The sequence below is a fragment of the Epinephelus lanceolatus genome, chromosome 23, assembly GCF_041903045.1.
Source record: "Epinephelus lanceolatus isolate andai-2023 chromosome 23, ASM4190304v1, whole genome shotgun sequence".
Classification (NCBI taxonomy): domain Eukaryota; kingdom Metazoa; phylum Chordata; class Actinopteri; order Perciformes; family Serranidae; genus Epinephelus; species Epinephelus lanceolatus.
Window position 1 is genome coordinate 33,713,159 of NC_135756.1, and position 20,048 is coordinate 33,733,206.

The window sequence follows — 20,048 nt, forward strand, 5'->3', positions numbered from 1 at the left end:
TTGAAGAACGGAGGAGGAGGAGAGAGAGAGAGGCACAACAGGTGACGTTAGAGGATGAGAGGGGAGGAATGGCTGCCACAAGGCTGCGTAGCTCTGGAGATTGGTGGTGTACTTGTGAATGCTGTGCACCAGTGCCCACAGAAGAGGAATGCCTCTGTTGCAAAGAATGGGACCGGTTGCAGCCTTATTTTCAAGGTCTGGATGTGACCGAGGATGAGACACCTCCACCTGGAGTAACGTTAGTATCCAGCTGGGCTTTATCTAGAGCTGGCGACATATATTTTGGCCGCGCTTTGGAAAGCAGAGCTAAATTGTAAACAAACATGGCACCACACCAGTAAGATAAGACAACACGTTTACATGTTGTTTTCTATATGTTCTCTGACATTTATCCTAACAATATGAGGCAGTCTTTGTGGGAAAAAAAGCTTGTTTAGTGGACTAACTTTGCACTTGAAGCTATGCCCGTTCACTTATGTTTTAACAGGTCTGACGCTACGGCTGTATCTAGGCTAACAGCTAAAATGCTAACTATTATTTCTATGTCACTAGTCACTTGAAACAAATTTAGGACGATAGGAGACGGGCTGAAATAAACCGAAATTTCCTTTAAGATAGTATTTCTCAGTGGGGGTGGTAACTTCCCCCAAGAGCCTGTAAGAGAATGATGGGGGACGCTGGAAGCAATGTATGTGAAAAGGAGGCCTTGCAGTGTTCCCGGGGGGTGCTTGTGTGTGTTTGCTTTTCAACAGCAGTTTCATCCTACATGCACATTTTCACTATTTAATCATTCAACTTGCTTTTACCACCACCATGATGAAGCTTTTTCAACGAGGCTTTCCCTGCTAAAGATGAGACTTGCATGCAGCTTTTCAGTGTTTACTATGGACGAGAACGTTCTGGTGCTTGGGCACACGCCTCTGGCAATTGTTTTAACATGCATTGAAGTAGAAAGCTTCCCTACTCCTGTGCAGGGCACGCTGGAAAATCTTGAGCAACAGTGCAAAAGAGGCATTGTCCACAATACTGAGACGTTTTCTCAGCATCCCCCTCTCTGACACCTCTACTGAAGACTCCAGTTCCACTCCCAGGACAGAACCAGCTTTTCTGATGAGCTTATTGAGTCTCTTAGCATCAGTTGCCCTCATCCTCCTGCCTTAGAACACTACAGCATAGAAGATAATTCTGCTACCACTGATAAAACATCTGCAACATTTCCTGAAAGATCCTCCTGAGAAAATACAGGCAGCTCTGGCCTCCCTTATACACAGCATCAGTGTTTTAGTGAATGCCCAGATACTTGTAATCATCCGCAATGTCCACCTCAAGTTGCCTTGATGCTGACTGGGTTCAGATGGGTCCTCTTCCTCCTAAAGTCCACTACCAGTGTTGTCTTTGTGACATCCACACGACCCACAAAGCTGTCCATCACACCCCTCATCGTCCAAAAGCTTCTGCAGGTGGTAGAACTGTGAGCAGTATCTTAAGTCTGCAGTACTGAGTGCTCACTATGATGTCTGACACTATGTTCTGCATTCTCACATACTGGGGCCAACCTGTAAGGTAGCTGGTTATCCAGGACACTAGTGGAGCATCAACCTACATGTCCAGTAGTTTATTGCTGAGCAGGACAGGTTGTAGTGCTGCCTGCCTCCTCAAGGTGCAGCAGGAAGATGATGGTGCCTTCCACTCCAATATGGGGGAGGCTGGTAGGCAAACTGCAGGGGGTCCAGTGATGGTTTGACTATTGACCAGAGGTGCTTCAGGACCAGCCTCTCCAGTGACTTCACGACATGTGAAGTCAAAGCTACTGGTCTGTAGTCACTGTGTGTGCTTGGTTGTTTCTTCCTGGGCACAGGAGCCAGGCATGATGTTTTCCACCGGGCAGAGACTATCATCAGGCTCAGGCTCAGAGTACATATGTGCTGAAAAACCACACACAGCTGCCTGGCATGTTATTTGAGTACCCCTGGGCTATGGCTGTCAGGGTCTGCAGCCCTACCTGGGCATAGGTGACTGAACTCTCTTCTCACACCCTCTGTTGACTGTACAGTCTGCTCTCCAGGCTCTTGGATGTAGTTTTGTTTTTCCACTTCTGATGAAGAGCAGTGCTCCGCTGCTTCCCAATACTTTTTCCTCACCCAGAGAGAGTCCCAAACAGAGCTCTATGTCTTTAAGACAGTCTGAAGAGGATACTAGAGTGATAATGTGATGCACAGCAGACTATAAGACAGGACTTTTCCCCAAAAAATATTACAACTACATTCTGGACTTTTTGAGAGAACAGACAAGTGTGATATGTCTTGAATGTGAAGAAAGTTTTGAACATGAGCAGAAATCCTACTTAAACACATATGAGCTAAAGTCCAGAGGTTTGTAAATAATTTTAAATGAATTAATGTATAATTGACATGAATAGGTGCCACGTGTACATTTAAAGAAGTTACTTTGCCAAACAAAAGACACAAAGGAGGACTGAAGAGTATATCCTGCCTATGTGTGTGTGTTGATTCAGCAGGGATAAAATGAAATGAGAAAAGTTGATCTACAGGAGAATAAATCCTTGAAAGCAATACAGAATGTCTGAGAGCTTTATTGAATTGTACTCCATTAGATTTTTATATTTGGAATTTTCACTTGGCACCTAAATTTTGTGTTTTCCTCAACAAAAAAAAAGAAAGACATTTCCACCATAAACTGGTGCATAAAACTTCACCAGAATACAGGAAATGAAGTGTTTAACACTCAGAATTTGCTGGGGGAGGAGCCCCAGACCCTCCACCACAACCTTGATCTTGACCTTCAAACCTGCACATGTCTGTCGAACAGTTGAAACATTTGTGTTGCGTTTCATAAATCAAAAAAAACGGTCCTCACCTCATAGTATGAATCTGGAGGCTCAGTGGTAACACTACTGACCCCTTCTAGTTCAGCAGGTATCCACGGTAACAGCCGGCATCGCCTCAGCAGGGGGTCTGTCTCTCCATACGTATAATCACGGGTTACTTCATCTGTGGAGATAATTAGGTTATTGCTGTGTGGAAATGAGGAACATCCGTCATCTATGATAGCCTAATCAGAGCAACAGACAAAGGGAAACACATGGATAATACTTTTATATATTTTACGTAAACTAACAGGACATTTTTAATCATCAAAAGCAGTAATTATAGTTTACATAAAAGAGTTGGTCAGAATGAGGGTAGCAAAAACTATTGCTCTATTAATTCATGTGGACTAATTGATAATTTAATGACAGGGTTTTAAGACAACTGCTCTTAATTCAAGACTGTTACAAATTTTCCAGGACGTCTGGTCACCCCAACTCAACCGAGGGCACTGTCCACATAAGACATGATGGGGAGGCTCAGTAACACACATGGGGCAGTCATACACCTCTACTATATAAGACTGTGAACAGGATGCTATGTGTTAGTTGCTCTAGTGTAGGAGGAACACCCATTCTGAACTCCTCCAGGGTCAAATGTTTACGACCCTGCCCCCGGTCTCACTCCCGTCTTGATAAACGCTCCTTTCAGCCATCCCCGTTGAAGAGGGGTAAAAAAAAGTCACTTGAGACCCCTCCATGTTCTGAATATCGATTAACATCTTAAAGATATAATATGTAGTTTTTCCACATAAAAATTTCTAAAAACGACTAAACCAATATTATATATTTTGTTTAGTTGTGTACTTTGATTATCAGAAACGTTTCCAACAATTTTTCAAACCCAGATAAATATGAAATATCAATAACAGTTACGGACCGTGTCATTAGGTCGCAATGGCGGCGTAACTCCAGTTACTATAGACATTAAATGAAGGAGAAGAAGAAGAAGCAGCAGACCGGATGAGACGTCAGAGAATGAACGTTACTGTTGCTAGGCTAAGCTAACTCATCATGGATCATGATTATGCATTGACGGTTGCTGCACCTTCTGACACCGAAGCTGTCCCGGTAAACAAGCCGATAAAATGGAAACATACGGGTCAACCAAGCGATCCCAGAAGAATTTGGGATAAGAAGAGAGCTAAATCCAGGATAAATATTTTTGTGGCATTTCCGAGATGGAAAGCGCTTTGTGAAAATCTAGGACTACAATTCAACGCCGACCTCGCGTGTGTTCTACTAGACAGGTAAGCAAACATCTGGCTGATGTTATCGAAATATTAATCATTTCCACCAGTGTATTGCAAGCACTGCTGCCCGCTGGGACACCAGTGCTCCGGCCAGCGGCCACCGCTGCGGAGCGGTGTGGAGCGGAGGCTGGCTAACTACAACATCTACCCATAGGTTTCTATAATGCTGAGCTGATGCCGGTAAATGAACTGCATTTATAAAAGAGGCAGAGGAATAGCTAATCATAAGACGCACTGAGCAAGAGAGAGCAGCAGAGAGGGAGAAACCATCGCTAACTGTAAAGCTAAGTAACTAGCAGTTTGCTCAAATAACTAGCAGATTGCTAACCGCTTAGGTAAAGTAAGTAGCATTTCTGAATAGAGTGTAAATAACTGAGGTTAGCGAGACAGTCGCTAAAAAACAGAACCATGACTTTAACACACGGAAAACCAGACATTATAATCAGTTTATAAAAAAAAAAAAAAATCAAGAAGACAAAGAATTCAGCTTGGGGCGACACAGATTGACATAGACCAGACCAGGAGTTGACCCTGCTTTTAAGATTCTTTCTTCCTCTATCTGTGTGCTGTGTGTGGATGTGCGTCTGCTTTCACCTCCTTCATGCAGGTCCTGCAGAGGCCAGAGCACAGAGTAGGCCAGCCCTCCCTGAACGTAGAGGAAGGGAGACATGCCACAGCTGGGCTGGTCAGAGTGCTGCACCTGGCTGCCAAACTCATCCATGATGTACCACACCGGAACCTTGTCTTCTGGAGACTGCATCATAAAACACAACAGGAGGGGTAAAATGGAGGACAGAGAGTTGACTGAGACAGCGGCTACGTCCACACTTGTGTTTGCATCTGTGATGTGGAAAACATGTACTTCTGCTCATTCTTCACTTCCATGAATAAAAGCAAGAACTCAACAAACCTCAGTGGTCCCTATATTTCAATGTGTTCCTCATTTTAAAAGAATCCTTTACAACACAGAGCTGGACCCACACTCAAATAAATCACACTCAAACTAAGGGGTAATAATATAAGTGTATTGATGTGGTATGTGGTATGTGTATAGTAGTATGTCAATTGTAGCAGATGTATTGTGAGTATGTATGGTGGTATGTGTATTGTAGTATGTGGATTGTGGGAAATGTATTTCATTGTGCTTTCCTTGTTTATAGTGTATTGTGGTTTTATGATGTTTAAAACTGTACAGTTTTAATAACATTGTAGGCCTACATGCAAAAGCCCAACTTGGGACAAGAGTTGAAAATTAGCAATAGCTGTAAACTCTGTGCACAACACATCAGTCTCATACTCTGTGTAAGACCAAAGAATCATGAGTTGAGTTAAAAGTTGCAAGTACTTGCAACTTTTCAATCTGCAATGTTCTGAAACCTGACAGTTTCCATGAATGCAACTAGGCAAGACGATGTATTATCTCCATAGCAACGAAACTGTATTACGCTCTAACTTTCTGCTTTTCTAGCTTTTTTTGTACATTGATAAACTTCGTAACATCTTATTTATGAGTATAGTGATAGTGGGATACTTGCTACAGTTGTATTTCTGGCAATGCAATAGCAAAAAGATGAGACAGTTCTTTTTTGCTTGTCTGTCTCTACAAACGTCCTCATGTTACAGCTAAACAGCTATAGTGTATTATCATTAGCTCTGAAGGTTTGGAACAGATGACCAGTAAGGGGCCCAGGGTCAAAAACACATATGGTCAGGGTCAAAGAAGATATTAATAGCGTAGGTGTAGGGTTGGAGAAATCCAACAAGAATGTCTCTCTGTTGTCTGTTTGACTTTGTCTCACATTTCACAGAAACAGCGAGTCTATATAATGGGAGTAATTTGGGGCTGTGTTTCAGTGCAGTTCAGGCACGAGAGTAAAACCCGGCGCGAGGCCTCGCATTTTCCAGGCGGTTAAAGATGCAGCATGTGCACAGCCCCTTAGAGTCTCTCAGCTCTGATTGGTTGTTTTCATTCAGATGCTGTGGATTCTAGCAAATGCCATCAGGACCAGCAGGAGGAGGCAGGGGAAGATTAGGTTTTCACAGATTATCTGTCTCACGTACTACTGCCCCGATAGTGTAACACTTTCAGCAAATATGACACAAAATCCTTTTTGTAACATTTATAAATAAAGAAATTACGTGCAAATACACACTGTAACTTAACCCCTTCCAAGATGACTGAAAGCAGCAATGTTGCAGATTCCATGTGTGACAGCAGCTATAATAAACAGAAGTATTGTGATATTCTAAGCAAGTATGAGAGGCTGGATCATGTTTTCTAACATACCCCCTGGGAGAGTTTATAAGTCTGGCTGTATTTCCACATGCGCTCCATCACCAGCTCCACGGTGTCCGGGTCAGGGGCCTCACCGTGAAAGTCTATCCCCATGAGGGCAGCCATTCTGGGCAGCAGGCCGGGGACCTGCTCCAGCTGCTGACGGGTGTGATCCACGCGGTACGTCCAGGCATGATCCACCAGGAAGACACTGCAGGCAGGACAGCAGGAAAATGGACAGGAGTTTAAAAACTCATTCTAAACTTTCACTCAATCAGTTTATTGTTTATGTTGTTTTTAATTAAGACCTTATTGTAAGACTCTTAATTATGGAGCTCCAAAGTGTACATTATTACACTATTAATAATATTGTTATTAATACTATTCAGTTATTGTGTATAATGAAATCACCTCTTGCAATAGTGACTCCTTAAGTTTTAATAATTTCTCCAACTACTTCCCAAATTCAGAATCAGAATCAGAAATACTTTATTTTATATATATATATATATATATATATATATATATATATATATATATATATATATATATATATACACACACATACACACATATATATACATATATATATATATATATATATATATATATATATATATATATATATATATATATATATATATATATACATATACACACATATATATACACACACACACATATATATACACACACACACACATATATATATATATATATATATATATATATATATACACACATATATACATATATATATATACATACATATATACATATATATATACACATACATATATACATATACATACACACACATACATATATACATATACATACACACACACACACACACACACACACACACATATACATATACATACACACACACACACACATATACATATACACACACACACACATATATATACAGTACAGGCCAAAAGTTTGGACACACCTTCTCATTCAATGCATTTTCTTTATTTTCATGACTATTTACATTGTAGATTCTCACTGAAGGCATCAAAACTATGAATGAACACATGTGGAGTTATGTACTTAAAAAAAAAAGGTGAAATAACTGAAAACATGTTTTATATTCTAGTTTCTTCAAAATAGCCACCCTTTGCTCTGATTACTGCTTTGCACACTCTTGGCATTCTCTCCATGAGCTTCAAGAGGTAGTCACCTGAAATGGTTTCCACTTCACAGGTGTGCCTTATCAGGGTTGATTAGTGGAATTTCTTGCTTTATCAATGGGGTTGGGACCATCAGTTGTGTTGTGCAGAAGTCAGGTTAATACACAGCCGACAGCCCTATTGGACAACTGTTAAAATTCATATTATGGCAAGAACCAATCAGCTAACTAAAGAAAAACGAGTGGCCATCATTACTTTAAGAAATGAAGGTCAGTCAGTCCGGAAAATTGCAAAAACTTTAAATGTGTCCCCAAGTGGAGTCGCAAAAACCATCAGGCGCTACAACGAAACTGGCACACATGAGGACCGACCCAGGAAAGGAAGACCAAGAGTCACCTCTGCTTCTGAGGATAAGTTCATCCGAGTCACCAGCCTCAGAAATCGCAAGTTAACAGCAGCTCAGATCAGAGACCAGATGAATGCCACACAGAGTTCTAGCAGCAGACCCATCTCTAGAACAACTGTTAAGAGGAGACTGTGCCAATCAGACCTTCATGGTCAAATAGCTGCTAGGAAACCACTGCTAAGGAGAGGCAACAAGCAGAAGAGATTTGTTTGGGCCAAGAAACACAAGGAATGGACATTAGACCAGTGGAAATCTGTGCTTTGGTCTGATGAGTCCAAATTTGAGATCTTTGGTTCCAACCGCCGTGTCTTTGTGAGACGCAGAAAAGGTGAACGGATGGATTCCACATGCCTGGTTCCCACTGTGAAGCATGGAGGAGGAGGTGTGATGGTGTGGGGGTGTTTTGCTGGTGACACTGTTGGGGATTTATTCAAAATTGAAGGCACACTGAACCAGCATGGCTACCACAGCATCCTGCAGCGACATGCCATCCCATCCGGTTTGCGTTTAGTTGGACGATCATTTATTTTTCAACAGGACAATGACCCCAAACACACCTCCAGGCTGTGTAAGGGCTATTTGACCAAGAAGGAGAGTGATGGAGTGCTGTGGCAGATGACCTGGCCTCCACAGTCACTGGACCTGAACCCAATCGAGATGGTTTGGGGTGAGCTGGACCGCAGAGTGAAGGCAAAGGGGCCAACAAGTGCTAAACACCTCTGGGAACTCCTTCAAGACTGTTGGAAAACCATTTCAGGTGACTACCTCTTGAAGCTCATGGAGAGAATGCCAAGAGTGTGCAAAGCAGTAATCAGAGCAAAGGGTGGCTATTTTGAAGAAACTAGAATATAAAACATGTTTTCAGTTATTTCACCGTACATAACTCCACATGTGTTCATTCATAGTTTTGATGCCTTCAGTGAGAATCTACAATGTAAATAGTCATGAAAATAAAGAAAACGCATTGAATGAAAAGGTGTGTCCAAACTTTTGGCCTGTACTACACACACACACAGTCAGGTCCATAAATATTTGGACATCGACACAATTTTCAGCATTCCAGCTCTGTACACCACCACAATGGATTTGAAATGAAACAATCAAGATGTGCTTTAAGTGCAGACTCTGAGCTTTAATTTGAGGGTATTTACATCCAAATCAGGTGAACGGTGTAGGAATTACAACACATTTTATATGTGCCTTCCACCTTTTTAAGGGACCAAAAGTAATTGGACAAACTAACATAATCATAAATCACACTGTCACTTTTTAATACTTTGTTGCAAATCCTTTGCAGTTAATGACAGCCTGAAGTCTCGAACCCATGGACATCACCAGACGCTGGGTTTCGTCTCTGGTGATGCTCTGCCAGGCCTCTGCTGCAGCTGTCTTCAGTTCCTGCTTGTTCTTTGGGCATTTTCCTTTCAGTTTTGTCTTCAGCAAGTGAAATGCATGTTCAATCGGATTCAGGTCAGATGATATGACTTGGTCATTCCAGAACATTCCACTTCTTTGCCTTTAAAAACTCTTTGGTTGCTTTCGCAGTATGCTTCGGGTCATTGTCCATCTGCATTATGAAGCGCCGTCCAATGAGTTTTGAAGCAATTGGCTGAATATGAGCAGATAATATTGCCCGAAACACTTCAGAATTCATTCTGCTGCTTTTGTCAGCAGTCACATCATCAATAAATACAAGAGATCCAGTTCCACTGGCAGCCATACATGCCCACGCCATTACACTACCACCACCATGCTTCACTGATGAGGTGGTATGCTTTGGATCTTGAGCAGTTCCTTCCCTTCTCCATACTTTTCTCTTTCCATCATTCTGGTACAAGTTGATCTTTGTGTCATCTGTACATAAGATGTTGTTCCAGAACTGTACAGGCTCTTTTAGATGTTTCTTGGCAAACTCTAATCTGGCCTTCCTGTTTTTGAAGCTCACCAATGGTTTACACCTTGTGGTGAAACCTCTGTATTTCCTCTGGTGAAGTCATCTCTTAATTGTTGACTTGGACACAGATACACCCACCTCCTGGAGAGTTTTCTTGATCTGGCCAACTGTTGTAAAGGGGTTTTTTTTGACGAGGGAAAAGATTCGTCTGTCGTCCACCACACTTGTTTTCCGTGGTCTTCCAGGTCTTTTGGTGTTGCTGAACTCACCTGTGCATTCTCTCTTTTTAAGAATGTACCAAACAGTTGATTTGGCCACACCTAATGTTTTTGCTATCTCTCTGATGGGTTTGTTTTGATTTTTCAGCCTAATGATGGCTTGCTTCACTGATAGTGACAGCTCTTTGGACTTCATATTGAGAGATGACCTCACCAGATTCCAAATGAATATACCACACTTGAAATGAACTCTAGGCCTTTTATCTGCTCCTTGTAAGTGAAATAACGAGGGAATAACACACTCCTGGCCATGGAACAGCTGAGTAGCCAATTGTCCAATTACTTTTGGTCCCTTAAAAAGGTGGAAGGCACATATAAAATGTGTTGTAATTCCTACACCGTTCACCTGATTTGGATGTAAATACCCTCAAATTAAAGCTCAGAGTCTGCACTTAAAGCACATCTTGATTGTTTCATTTCAAATCCATTGTGGTGTTGTACAGAGCTGGAATGCTGAAAATTGTGTCGATGTCCAAATATTTATGGACCTGACTATATATATGTAACTTAAACAAGATTATTTACACAATATATATGTAGTAACCTAAATAGATAATACACAGAATATATATAGTCAAGGTAAAATGGGGTTATTGCACAAGTTAAATTATTGCACATGTTGACAGTGAATGAAATAGTCTCAGGGCCACTCAGAGGGAGGAGTTGTACAGTTTGATGGCCACAGGCAGGAATGATTTCCTGTGTCACTCAGTGGTACATTTAGGTGGTATGAGTCTTGTAGTGTAAAAGTCAAAACCCTCATCAGGTGTTAGACCATATAAGTGGGATAAGATACAAATAGCTATATAACCATGTTAGTGTGTAGACTTTTACAAAAACTAATACTGCATTTATGTGTAATATGCAATATAATGGTGTGAACTCTTAGCGACATCTCAGTTGTAAACTCTTATTGACATACATAACCTATCACGCTCTGTGTAATGATATAATGCACTGACCTACACTCACATGATGTCGTGAACTTACAGTGACACTCATACAAGCTGCCACATGCTATGTAAAGAAGATAGCACACTCACTTGATTGTACTGCCTAATGCACTTAAGAGTTTATATTACACTGGAAAGGTCACACACACACTCAAATGATTGTATTACTTAATGTGCATGTAATGGTTCATATTACACGGGAGCCCGAGGGACTGTAGCATGTGAGTCCCCAGAGATCACATGTTTTTAAAAAATAGAGTGAGAGCGATTCCGGAAATACTGGTGGCAGATTCCAGTTTGAGCCGGAACAAAGGCAAAGTCTGCTACCAGTAAAAACGGATCGAAATGAGAAGGACTACAGAAATGGGTGGAGATCTCTTCGACCTCCACCAGCATATAAGCCAGAGCGCCGAAAGCAGTTTTTCAGTCGTCCTCCGGAGGCTGACTCGTGAGTTTGTCTGTGTTGTTGCCTGTGAACACAATAAACTCGATTGCACCAGATTCTGCCTATCTCCAGTGTTTTTCTAAGTACCTGCCAGCCGAACCTAAGATACTGAATTGACCACAGAAGATATTTTAGAAGAAACAAGGAGGACAGGGTCGGGAGCCGTCAGGCCCAATTCCAGGCACCGATTTTTGTCACTTCAGTCTCCCACTGAAAGTACTCTCGTGCCTGACCAGCACATGGTGGAGTGGGTGTGAGACATTGTCCAAGATAGTTCGTAGCTTAGACAGCATCCTCCTCTCTGACACCACCATCAGAGAGTCACACTCCGTTCCCACAACGTCACTGGCCTTGCGGATCAGTTTGTTGAGTCTGTTGGTGTCTGCCACCCTCAGCCTGCTGCCCCAGCACACAACAGTATAGAGGATAGCACTGGCCACCACAGACTCATAGAAAATTGTTCATTTATATATTTTATTGAATTTATTCATATAGTTTAATTTATTATGTGTTTTTTATTGAATTAATAATAAACAAAATGTAGAGTTTCCATAAAATAAATACTGTTAAATCCTTGAGTGAGGGGGGATTTTCAGGCATGTGGCGCCCTCACCTGGTCGGCTCTGAGGCTGACAGCCCATTGTCCCGGGTCACAACCACTTTACACCTGACCACTGCTCCAGGGTTGCCCCTCTTCTCCTCATTCTCTCCATTTTGCTCCTCCTCGTCATCTTGTCCTTGTTGGAACTGCATGATTCCGAAGACTTCCCCAGCATCATAAATCTGTGACATACACAAACAGTATGATGAGCCTATTTTGAAATGTAACCATTTGAGAGAATTTGTCAATTTAAAGTTTGCTTGCTTCTCAGCTTTAACACAGCTTCTTTAATGCGTTTGTTATAGTGTTAGTTCCACTCTTCAGCTCGGCATATAACAAATAACCCACACAGCACTCTTTAAATTTTCTAAATTACATGCCGAATTTACCCCGGGGACATATACATTTGTTTCAAGTTTTAGCCACGCCATATCGGTTATGTGTGTTTGCAAACAATGAAGGGAAACTGGAAATATCAGTTTTTTAAAGCGAGTTTGGAAAGACACCCCTCCCTTACGACAGAACGAGACATAAAGTTAACATGCTATAATTGGCAGATTTTAGCTGGGTATCGAGTCGAAACATAAGTTAAGATTTTCCTTATCTCAGATAAAGGCCTTATAATTTGTTTTAATTTGCTAATAGCCAATTTTCACCTCAAAAGGCGGCGTCCAGCAGTTCTGACCATAGATAGCCTATCTATAAACACTGACAACGGCAATCTTTCTGACGAGCATGTAGGCCTACTTATTCCATATCGGGACTGCAGTTACTGAAACATAAGCAGCATTCCACTCTATCACACCTGAAGGTGTGACACGGTGCTGTGTTGGCTGTATGTTAGTGAGCAGCAGACAGACCTCATTAGTAATTTTGTGGTGGAGGCTCTTCCAGTAGATTGGGGGAATTCCTGAGGACTGCAGGGCTGCGGCGTGGAGGGCCACAAACAATCGGAACTCCTCATCCTCGTCTCCATTCAGATTTACAGAGTTTGATGACATGACTCCGGTTAGATATTACTCACGTGGAGGTAGATTGAGCAGACCCGGAAGCACATTTCCCTTTCCTGGGACAAACAGCATGGATACCATAGACACATATACATACACGCCGCATTGACTGCTGCTGCCTATCAGAGCCGACGTCCTCGCCGGCCGCCATCTTGGATGGGTCTCGCTTCGCCTCCACAGTGCATTCACTTCTATTGAGGAAGGAGCTGTATGCACAAGTAAAATAGAATAACTCACTGAATTTTTAACTGATTTTCACGCGGTTTGGTTTGTTACAAACGGCACACATGTAGTTATGATACAGGATGCTTTCGTACATTAAAAATGCGGGATTTCATGCTCTAATACTTTCTGCAGATAGCAACAGCATGTTATTTAGGTCACAACACAGTTCTTTTATTCACCTCAACCCCAGAGTGGGTGGGATATATATATATATATATATATATATATATATATATATATATATATATATATATATATATATATATATATATATATATATATATATATATATATACAGTACAGGCCAAAAGTTTGGACACACCTTCTCATTCAATGCGTTTTCTTTATTTTCATGACTATTTACATTGTAGATTCTCACTGAAGGCATCAAAACTATGAATGAACACATGTGGAGTTATGTACTTAACAAAAAAAGGTGAAATAACTGAAAACATGTTTTATATTCTAGTTTCTTCAAAATAGCCACCCTTTGCTCTGATTACTGCTTTGCACACTCTTGGCATTCTCTCCATGAGCTTCAAGAGGTAGTCACCTGAAATGGTTTCCACTTCACAGGTGTGCCTTATCAGGGTTAATTAGTGGAATTTCTTGCTTTATCAATGGAGTTGGGACCATCAGTTGTGTTGTGCAGAAGTCAGGTTAATACACAGCCGACAGCCCTATTGGACAACTGTTAAAATTCATATTATGGCAAGAACCAATCAGCTAACTAAAGAAAAACGAGTGGCCATCATTACTTTAAGAAATGAAGGTCAGTCAGTCCAGAAAATTGCAAAAACTTTAAATGTGTCCCCAAGTGGAGTCGCAAAAACCATCAAGCGCTACAACGAAACTGGCACACATGAGGACCGACCCAGGAAAGGAAGACCAAGAGTCACCTCTGCTTCTGAGGATAAGTTCATCCGAGTCACCAGCCTCAGAAATCGCAAGTTAACAGCAGCTCAGATCAGAGACCAGATGAATGCCACACAGAGTTCTAGCAGCAGACCCATCTCTAGAACAACTGTTAAGAGGAGACTGCGCCAATCAGGCCTTCATGGTCAAATAGCTGCTAGGAAACCACTGCTAAGGAGAGACAACAAGCAGAAGAGATTTGTTTGGGCCAAGAAACACAAGGAATGGACATTAGACCAGTGGAAATCTGTGCTTTGGTCTGATGAGTCCAAATTTGAGATCTTTGGTTCCAACCGCCGTGTCTTTGTGAGACGCAGAAAAGGTGAACGGATGGATTCCACATGCCTGGTTCCCACTGTGAAGCATGGAGGAGGAGGTGTGATGGTGTGGGGGTGTTTTGCTGGTGACACTGTTGGGGATTTATTCAAAATTGAAGGCACACTGAACCAGCATGGCTACCACAGCATCCTGCAGCGACATGCCATCCCATCCGGTTTGCGTTTAGTTGGACGATCATTTATTTTTCAACAGGACAATGACCCCAAACACACCTCCAGGCTGTGTAAGGGCTATTTGACCAAGAAGGAGAGTGATGGAGTGCTGTGGCAGATGACCAGGCCTCCACAGTCACTGGACCTGAACCCAGTCGAGATGGTTTGGGGTGAGCTGGACCGCAGAGTGAAGGCAAAGGGGCCAACAAGTGCTAAACACCTCTGGGAACTCCTTCAAGACTGTTGGAAAACCATTTCAGGTGACTACCTCTTGAAGCTCATGGAGAGAATGCCAAGAGTGTGCAAAGCAGTAATCAGAGCAAAGGGTGGCTATTTTGAAGAAACTAGAATATAAAACATGTTTTCAGTTATTTCACCTTTTTTTGTTAAGTACATAACTCCACATGTGTTCATTCATAGTTTTGATGCCTTCAGTGAGAATCTACAATGTAAATAATCATGAAAATAAAGAAAACGCATTGAATGAGAAGGTGTGTCCAAACTTTTGGCCTGTACTGTATATATATGTGTGTGTGTGTGTGTGTGTGTGTGTGTGTATATGTATATATACACACATACACAGTATTTATATACTGTATAAACACAATATACACAATACAAAACATAGTATAGCATATTATGTATAGCACACCTTTGTGCACATATTCACTTTTCCACCAGCTGTGCTGCAAATATCCCCTGCTGCTCATCCTTCTGTATCTTTTTTCAAATTATCTTGACCACAGTCCTATTTTCATAGTTATGATACCAATACCAAAATTAATTTCAGTGTTTATGTAAATATTGAAAATGTTTTTTTACTAGTTTTGAGGGATCACGGCAGTCAGTGTAATAAGAATAAGAAGAACTTTATTAATCCCCAAAGGAAATTTCAAAGAAGTCTGTAAGATCATCTATTTAACAAAGAATTATTAAGTCTGATGGCTGTGGGTATAAAAGAGAGTGAGTGTGTGTGAGAAATAAACTCAATCAACAATCAAGCTTTTTCTTTATTAAAATATATTAATAAATGTATAAATATGCTATACTATGTTTTTTATTGTGTATATTGTGTTTATACAGTATATACAGTATAGCCTATATGTATGTGTATGTATATGTATATATATATATATATATATATATATATATATATATATATATATATATTCATCGCACTCTGGGGTTGAGGTGAATAAAATAGCTGTGTTGTGACCTAAATAACATGCTGTTGCTATCTGCAGAAAGTATTAAAGCATGAAATCCCGCATTTTTAATGTACGAAAGCATCCTGTATCATAACTACATGTGTGCCGTTTGTAACAAACCAAACCTCGTGAAAATAAGTGGAAAATTCAGTGAGTTATTCTATTTTACTTGTGCATAAAGATCCTTCCTCAATAGAAGTGAATGCACTGTGGAGGCAAAGCGAGACCCATCCAAGATGGCGGCCGGCGAGGACGCGCTCAGGCACTCGATGCGGCGTCTATGGCCCAATTCCAATCCGGCCCCTAAAGACTCAAGCCCTGAACCCTCACTGACTTAACTGACGTCAGCTGTAAGTGATTGAGTGTGAGAGTCTGAAAGGGCTCCGTATGCTACAAATAGGAATGGGACAGCACTTATCCCCCTCTCTACAAAATGTTGTTAACATTGGCGGCTCTGGGCGTGATCATTTATGGTTATTGTCAGCATATATTCCACATACAAAGAATATATAGGCCTATCTATATATATCAATAGATAGATAGATAGATAGATAGATAGATAGATAGATAGATGGATCTCTCTCTCTATATATATATATAGATATATAGATAGGCCTATATATTCTTTGTGTGTGGAATATAACCACTGGTATTCCTCTGACTTCATGTGTGTTTATGTACCATCTTAAATCCTTGTTAATGTAATGTTTCATTGTTTATCTGTTTTTTTTTTCGCTCTCCTTCCATAACGTTACCGTTTGCATATCTGCCGACCGTGTTTTCGGGGTTTTTTTTATAACACTTCCGGTGTTCCGAGAGCAACCCCTGTATTTGACGTCACAGCGCTATGAACTGTGGGTAATTTCCTGACCGTAAGTCCGCATCGATGCTGACCTAAGGTAAGGGGGCATACAGGGCTCACTCACTGACTCACTGACTTGAAGATTTGACAGTGGGACAGCCCTCACACACTGACGCACTTAACATGAACGCGCCTCTAAGTCAGTGAGTCTGTAAGGGATCGGATTGGAATTGGGCATATGTATATATGTCTATGATGGATACCAAGAGGCGAAGCTCCGTTGAATTTTTGCCAACAGCCACTAGGGGCGCTGTTGCGCCCAGACAACATGCAATATATGATAATACACACACACACACACACACACACACATATATATGTATATCTTTATTCCTGACTGTGTGATGTCGCCATTAATGTGTTTCTAGTTAAAATATTGATTTTATTTTTTGGTAGATTGGCTTATAGGGTGATTTTGAATTTTTAATCTTCTCATAAGTGGATGTAATAAGAGATGCAGTCTCGGCCGTTTTTCTTCGTTTTGTTTTTTTTTAAGTCTATGTTTTGCTTTACAAAAACATGAAAAAGCAGCTATGACCAAGCTATCACGAGGTGAGTAGCATTGTAAGCATAATTAATAGCGATATACTTCAGTTTGTCTGTGTGTTTTTGTATGCAAGCGGGTCTGCTGCCGTCTGCTGACAGTCCAAAATGGCGGCGGTAGGCCGAAACCATGCATAGATATATCGGCCCAATTCCAATGAACTGTGGGTAATTTCCTTACCATAAGTCCGCATTGATGCTGACCTATGGTAAGGGGGCATAAAGGGCTCACTCACTGACTCACTGACTTGACGATTTGACTAGTGATGGTGAAATCGAAGCTTCATGAAGCATTGAACCACTTTGACACACCTGCTTCAAGAATGACACACTGCTTCGAAGCATTTCATACAGTCAGAAGAGTGACATCTGCTGGCTGTGTGTCAGAACTGCATCTAAGTGGAAGACCTGGAAAAGCCTCAAGACTGCCTGTATATGTCTATGATGACAACGGCATGACCCGCCCTAATTTCCCTCTGATTTGCCAGTACTTCAGGCAAGAGACGTGAGATTGGTTAGTCACTCACGGTAAGCCAATCAGATTAATCAAATCAAATTAATTTCCAGGAACAAATTCAGACCATTAGGCTACAACATCAAGTTGACAAAAAAAGTACAAACAATACACATTACAGACCGTAGAACTCCCATGGAAAAATAACCAAAAATAAATAAATTAGAAATAAAAAAATAAAAATTAGAGAATAAACGAAATGGTCAGAGGTCTAATCAGAAAATAATCTTGGAATATTTTTGTAAATGTGAAAGACTAACTTACTTTCCATGTCATGAAGACAAGGAAAAGTGGTGAGGCATTAACATATTTACATCTGTGTATAAACTGTTTAGCCATAATAATCAAGGTATTGTACATCATTTCCTTTAAAAAAAAAAAAAAAAAAAAAAAAAAAAAGATCCACCATTAACACTTCAAATTTGATATCATTATTTTCTAAATTAGGTGCTTGAAGGTCCTTTGGGTCATGCCTTTTTTTAAACAAGTGTGCAACATGAGAACCAACATTGCAAAACACATGTTTAATAAATAGTGGGATACAAGTGATCAACCTAAACAACAAAATAACAAAGCACAAGACAGGCGGGGGAGCGTGATACAAAAAAATAACACAAAAGGAAAAAACAGAAAAAGAAAAAAAAGTATAAATACATACACTATGAAAATCAAAATTATGTAAGTAGTGTTTGTGTGTGCGTGTGTGTTCTCTGTAGAAGATTAGAGATTAGAGAGCAAAATGAAGAGACCAAGGAAGATATAAGAAGATAAATGGAAAGAAAGAAAGAAAGAAGACAAAAATAAGATAAATAAATAAAAAATAAATAAAAATGCAAGGAACTAGCATGCTTTTGTTTGTGTTTTTTGCTCTGTCCTGCCATCACACCTGTGGCAGGTGGCTGGTCTGTTAAGTGTCAAGGACAGGTGAAAAAAAACACTGAATTTGCTTAGAAAAAAACCAAAGCAAGAAAAAAAGAAAAGAAGCACTGAAAGTATATGTGATTGTTAAAATTAATTTGAAAAATACATATTACAGAGAGGGCGGCACGGTGTTGTGGAGGTTAGCACTGCCACCTCACAGCAAGAGGATTCCTGGTTCGCACCCAGGAGGGAGCCCTTCTGTGTGGTCCAAAGTCCAAAGACATGCAGGTTAATTGGTGGCTCTAAATTGGCCGTAGGTGTGAATGTGAGTGTGAATGGTCTGTGTCTAGGTGTAAGCCGTGTGATAGTCTGGCGACCTGTCCAGGATGTAGCCTGCCTCTCGCCCAATGTTAGCTGGGATAGGCTACAGCCCCCTGCGACCCTCAAGAGGATAAGCAGTTACGAAAATGGATGGATGGATGGATGGATGGATGGATATTACAGAGAGTTAAATAAATCAGGAAAACTCATGTCTGATAAAATATTCACAATATTCACAATATTCATATACAATATTCATATACACGCCTGTCTTGGCGTGGACCACCTGCAGGAGGCCTTCACTGACAAAGCCTGCATGAACTGCTGTATCATGCCTCGGTCAGTGAGACTGGCCCAACTGGATCCTCTGGCCTGCCTCCCTTCCTTCCAGTCTGAGAGGGCAGACTTCTGTGGGGCCCCTGTGTAGAAGAGGTCTGCCACACGGGGCGGGGACAGTGCTCCTGCGAAAAGGAGGAAGGCGGCTGCCAAGGACCAGCTCTCCTCCACGGTTGACCGCTTGGCTGCTGATATGGAGCAAATGAAGGCGCTCCTCATGAGTCCCCAGCCTGTTGGTGGGGTGGCACCCCCTGCTGTTGTGCCGGCCCGGGAGTCACCGCTGCCACTGGACGATGCTCTCTCCATCGCAGCTTCGTCGAGTCAGTTTCGGGACTCACAGGATAGTCCAGCCCCTCTGACGGCAGCAGGCTCCTCCCATTCCTCAGCCCAGAGTTCTCAGCGGGGGTCTGATGACTCTTCCATGGGGGCGATCATCCGGGCAGCCCTGGCACATCTGCAGCTCGATGCCCCAAGTCAGGGGCAGGCTCCCAGTGCATTTCACAGGCGCAACCCTCCCTCAGCGAAGGTTACGGTGCCGCATTCTCCTGACTTCCTGAAGGAGCTGCACTCCTGTTGGAGGGACACTTCAGCCCTCACCAGGCCGGGGTCAGATGAACGGGCCTTGGCTGCC

General features: G+C 41.5%; 1 protein-coding gene across 1 annotated transcript in view; it reads right to left on the reverse strand.

The window, feature by feature from the left end:
- Positions 1-13,306, reverse strand: part of ttll12 (tubulin tyrosine ligase-like family, member 12) — a 77,224-nt gene extending 63,918 nt beyond the window's left edge. The window contains exons 1-5 of the mRNA XM_033614653.2: positions 12,992-13,306; positions 12,144-12,313; positions 6,428-6,626; positions 4,735-4,894; positions 2,878-3,011 (exon numbers count right to left, since the gene is read on the reverse strand). Coding sequence (XP_033470544.1) covers positions 2,878-3,011; positions 4,735-4,894; positions 6,428-6,626; positions 12,144-12,313; positions 12,992-13,132 — 804 coding nt within the window. The 5' untranslated portion in view covers positions 13,133-13,306. The remainder of the gene's footprint in view (positions 1-2,877; positions 3,012-4,734; positions 4,895-6,427; positions 6,627-12,143; positions 12,314-12,991) is intronic.
- Positions 13,307-20,048: the final 6,742 nt, after the last annotated feature.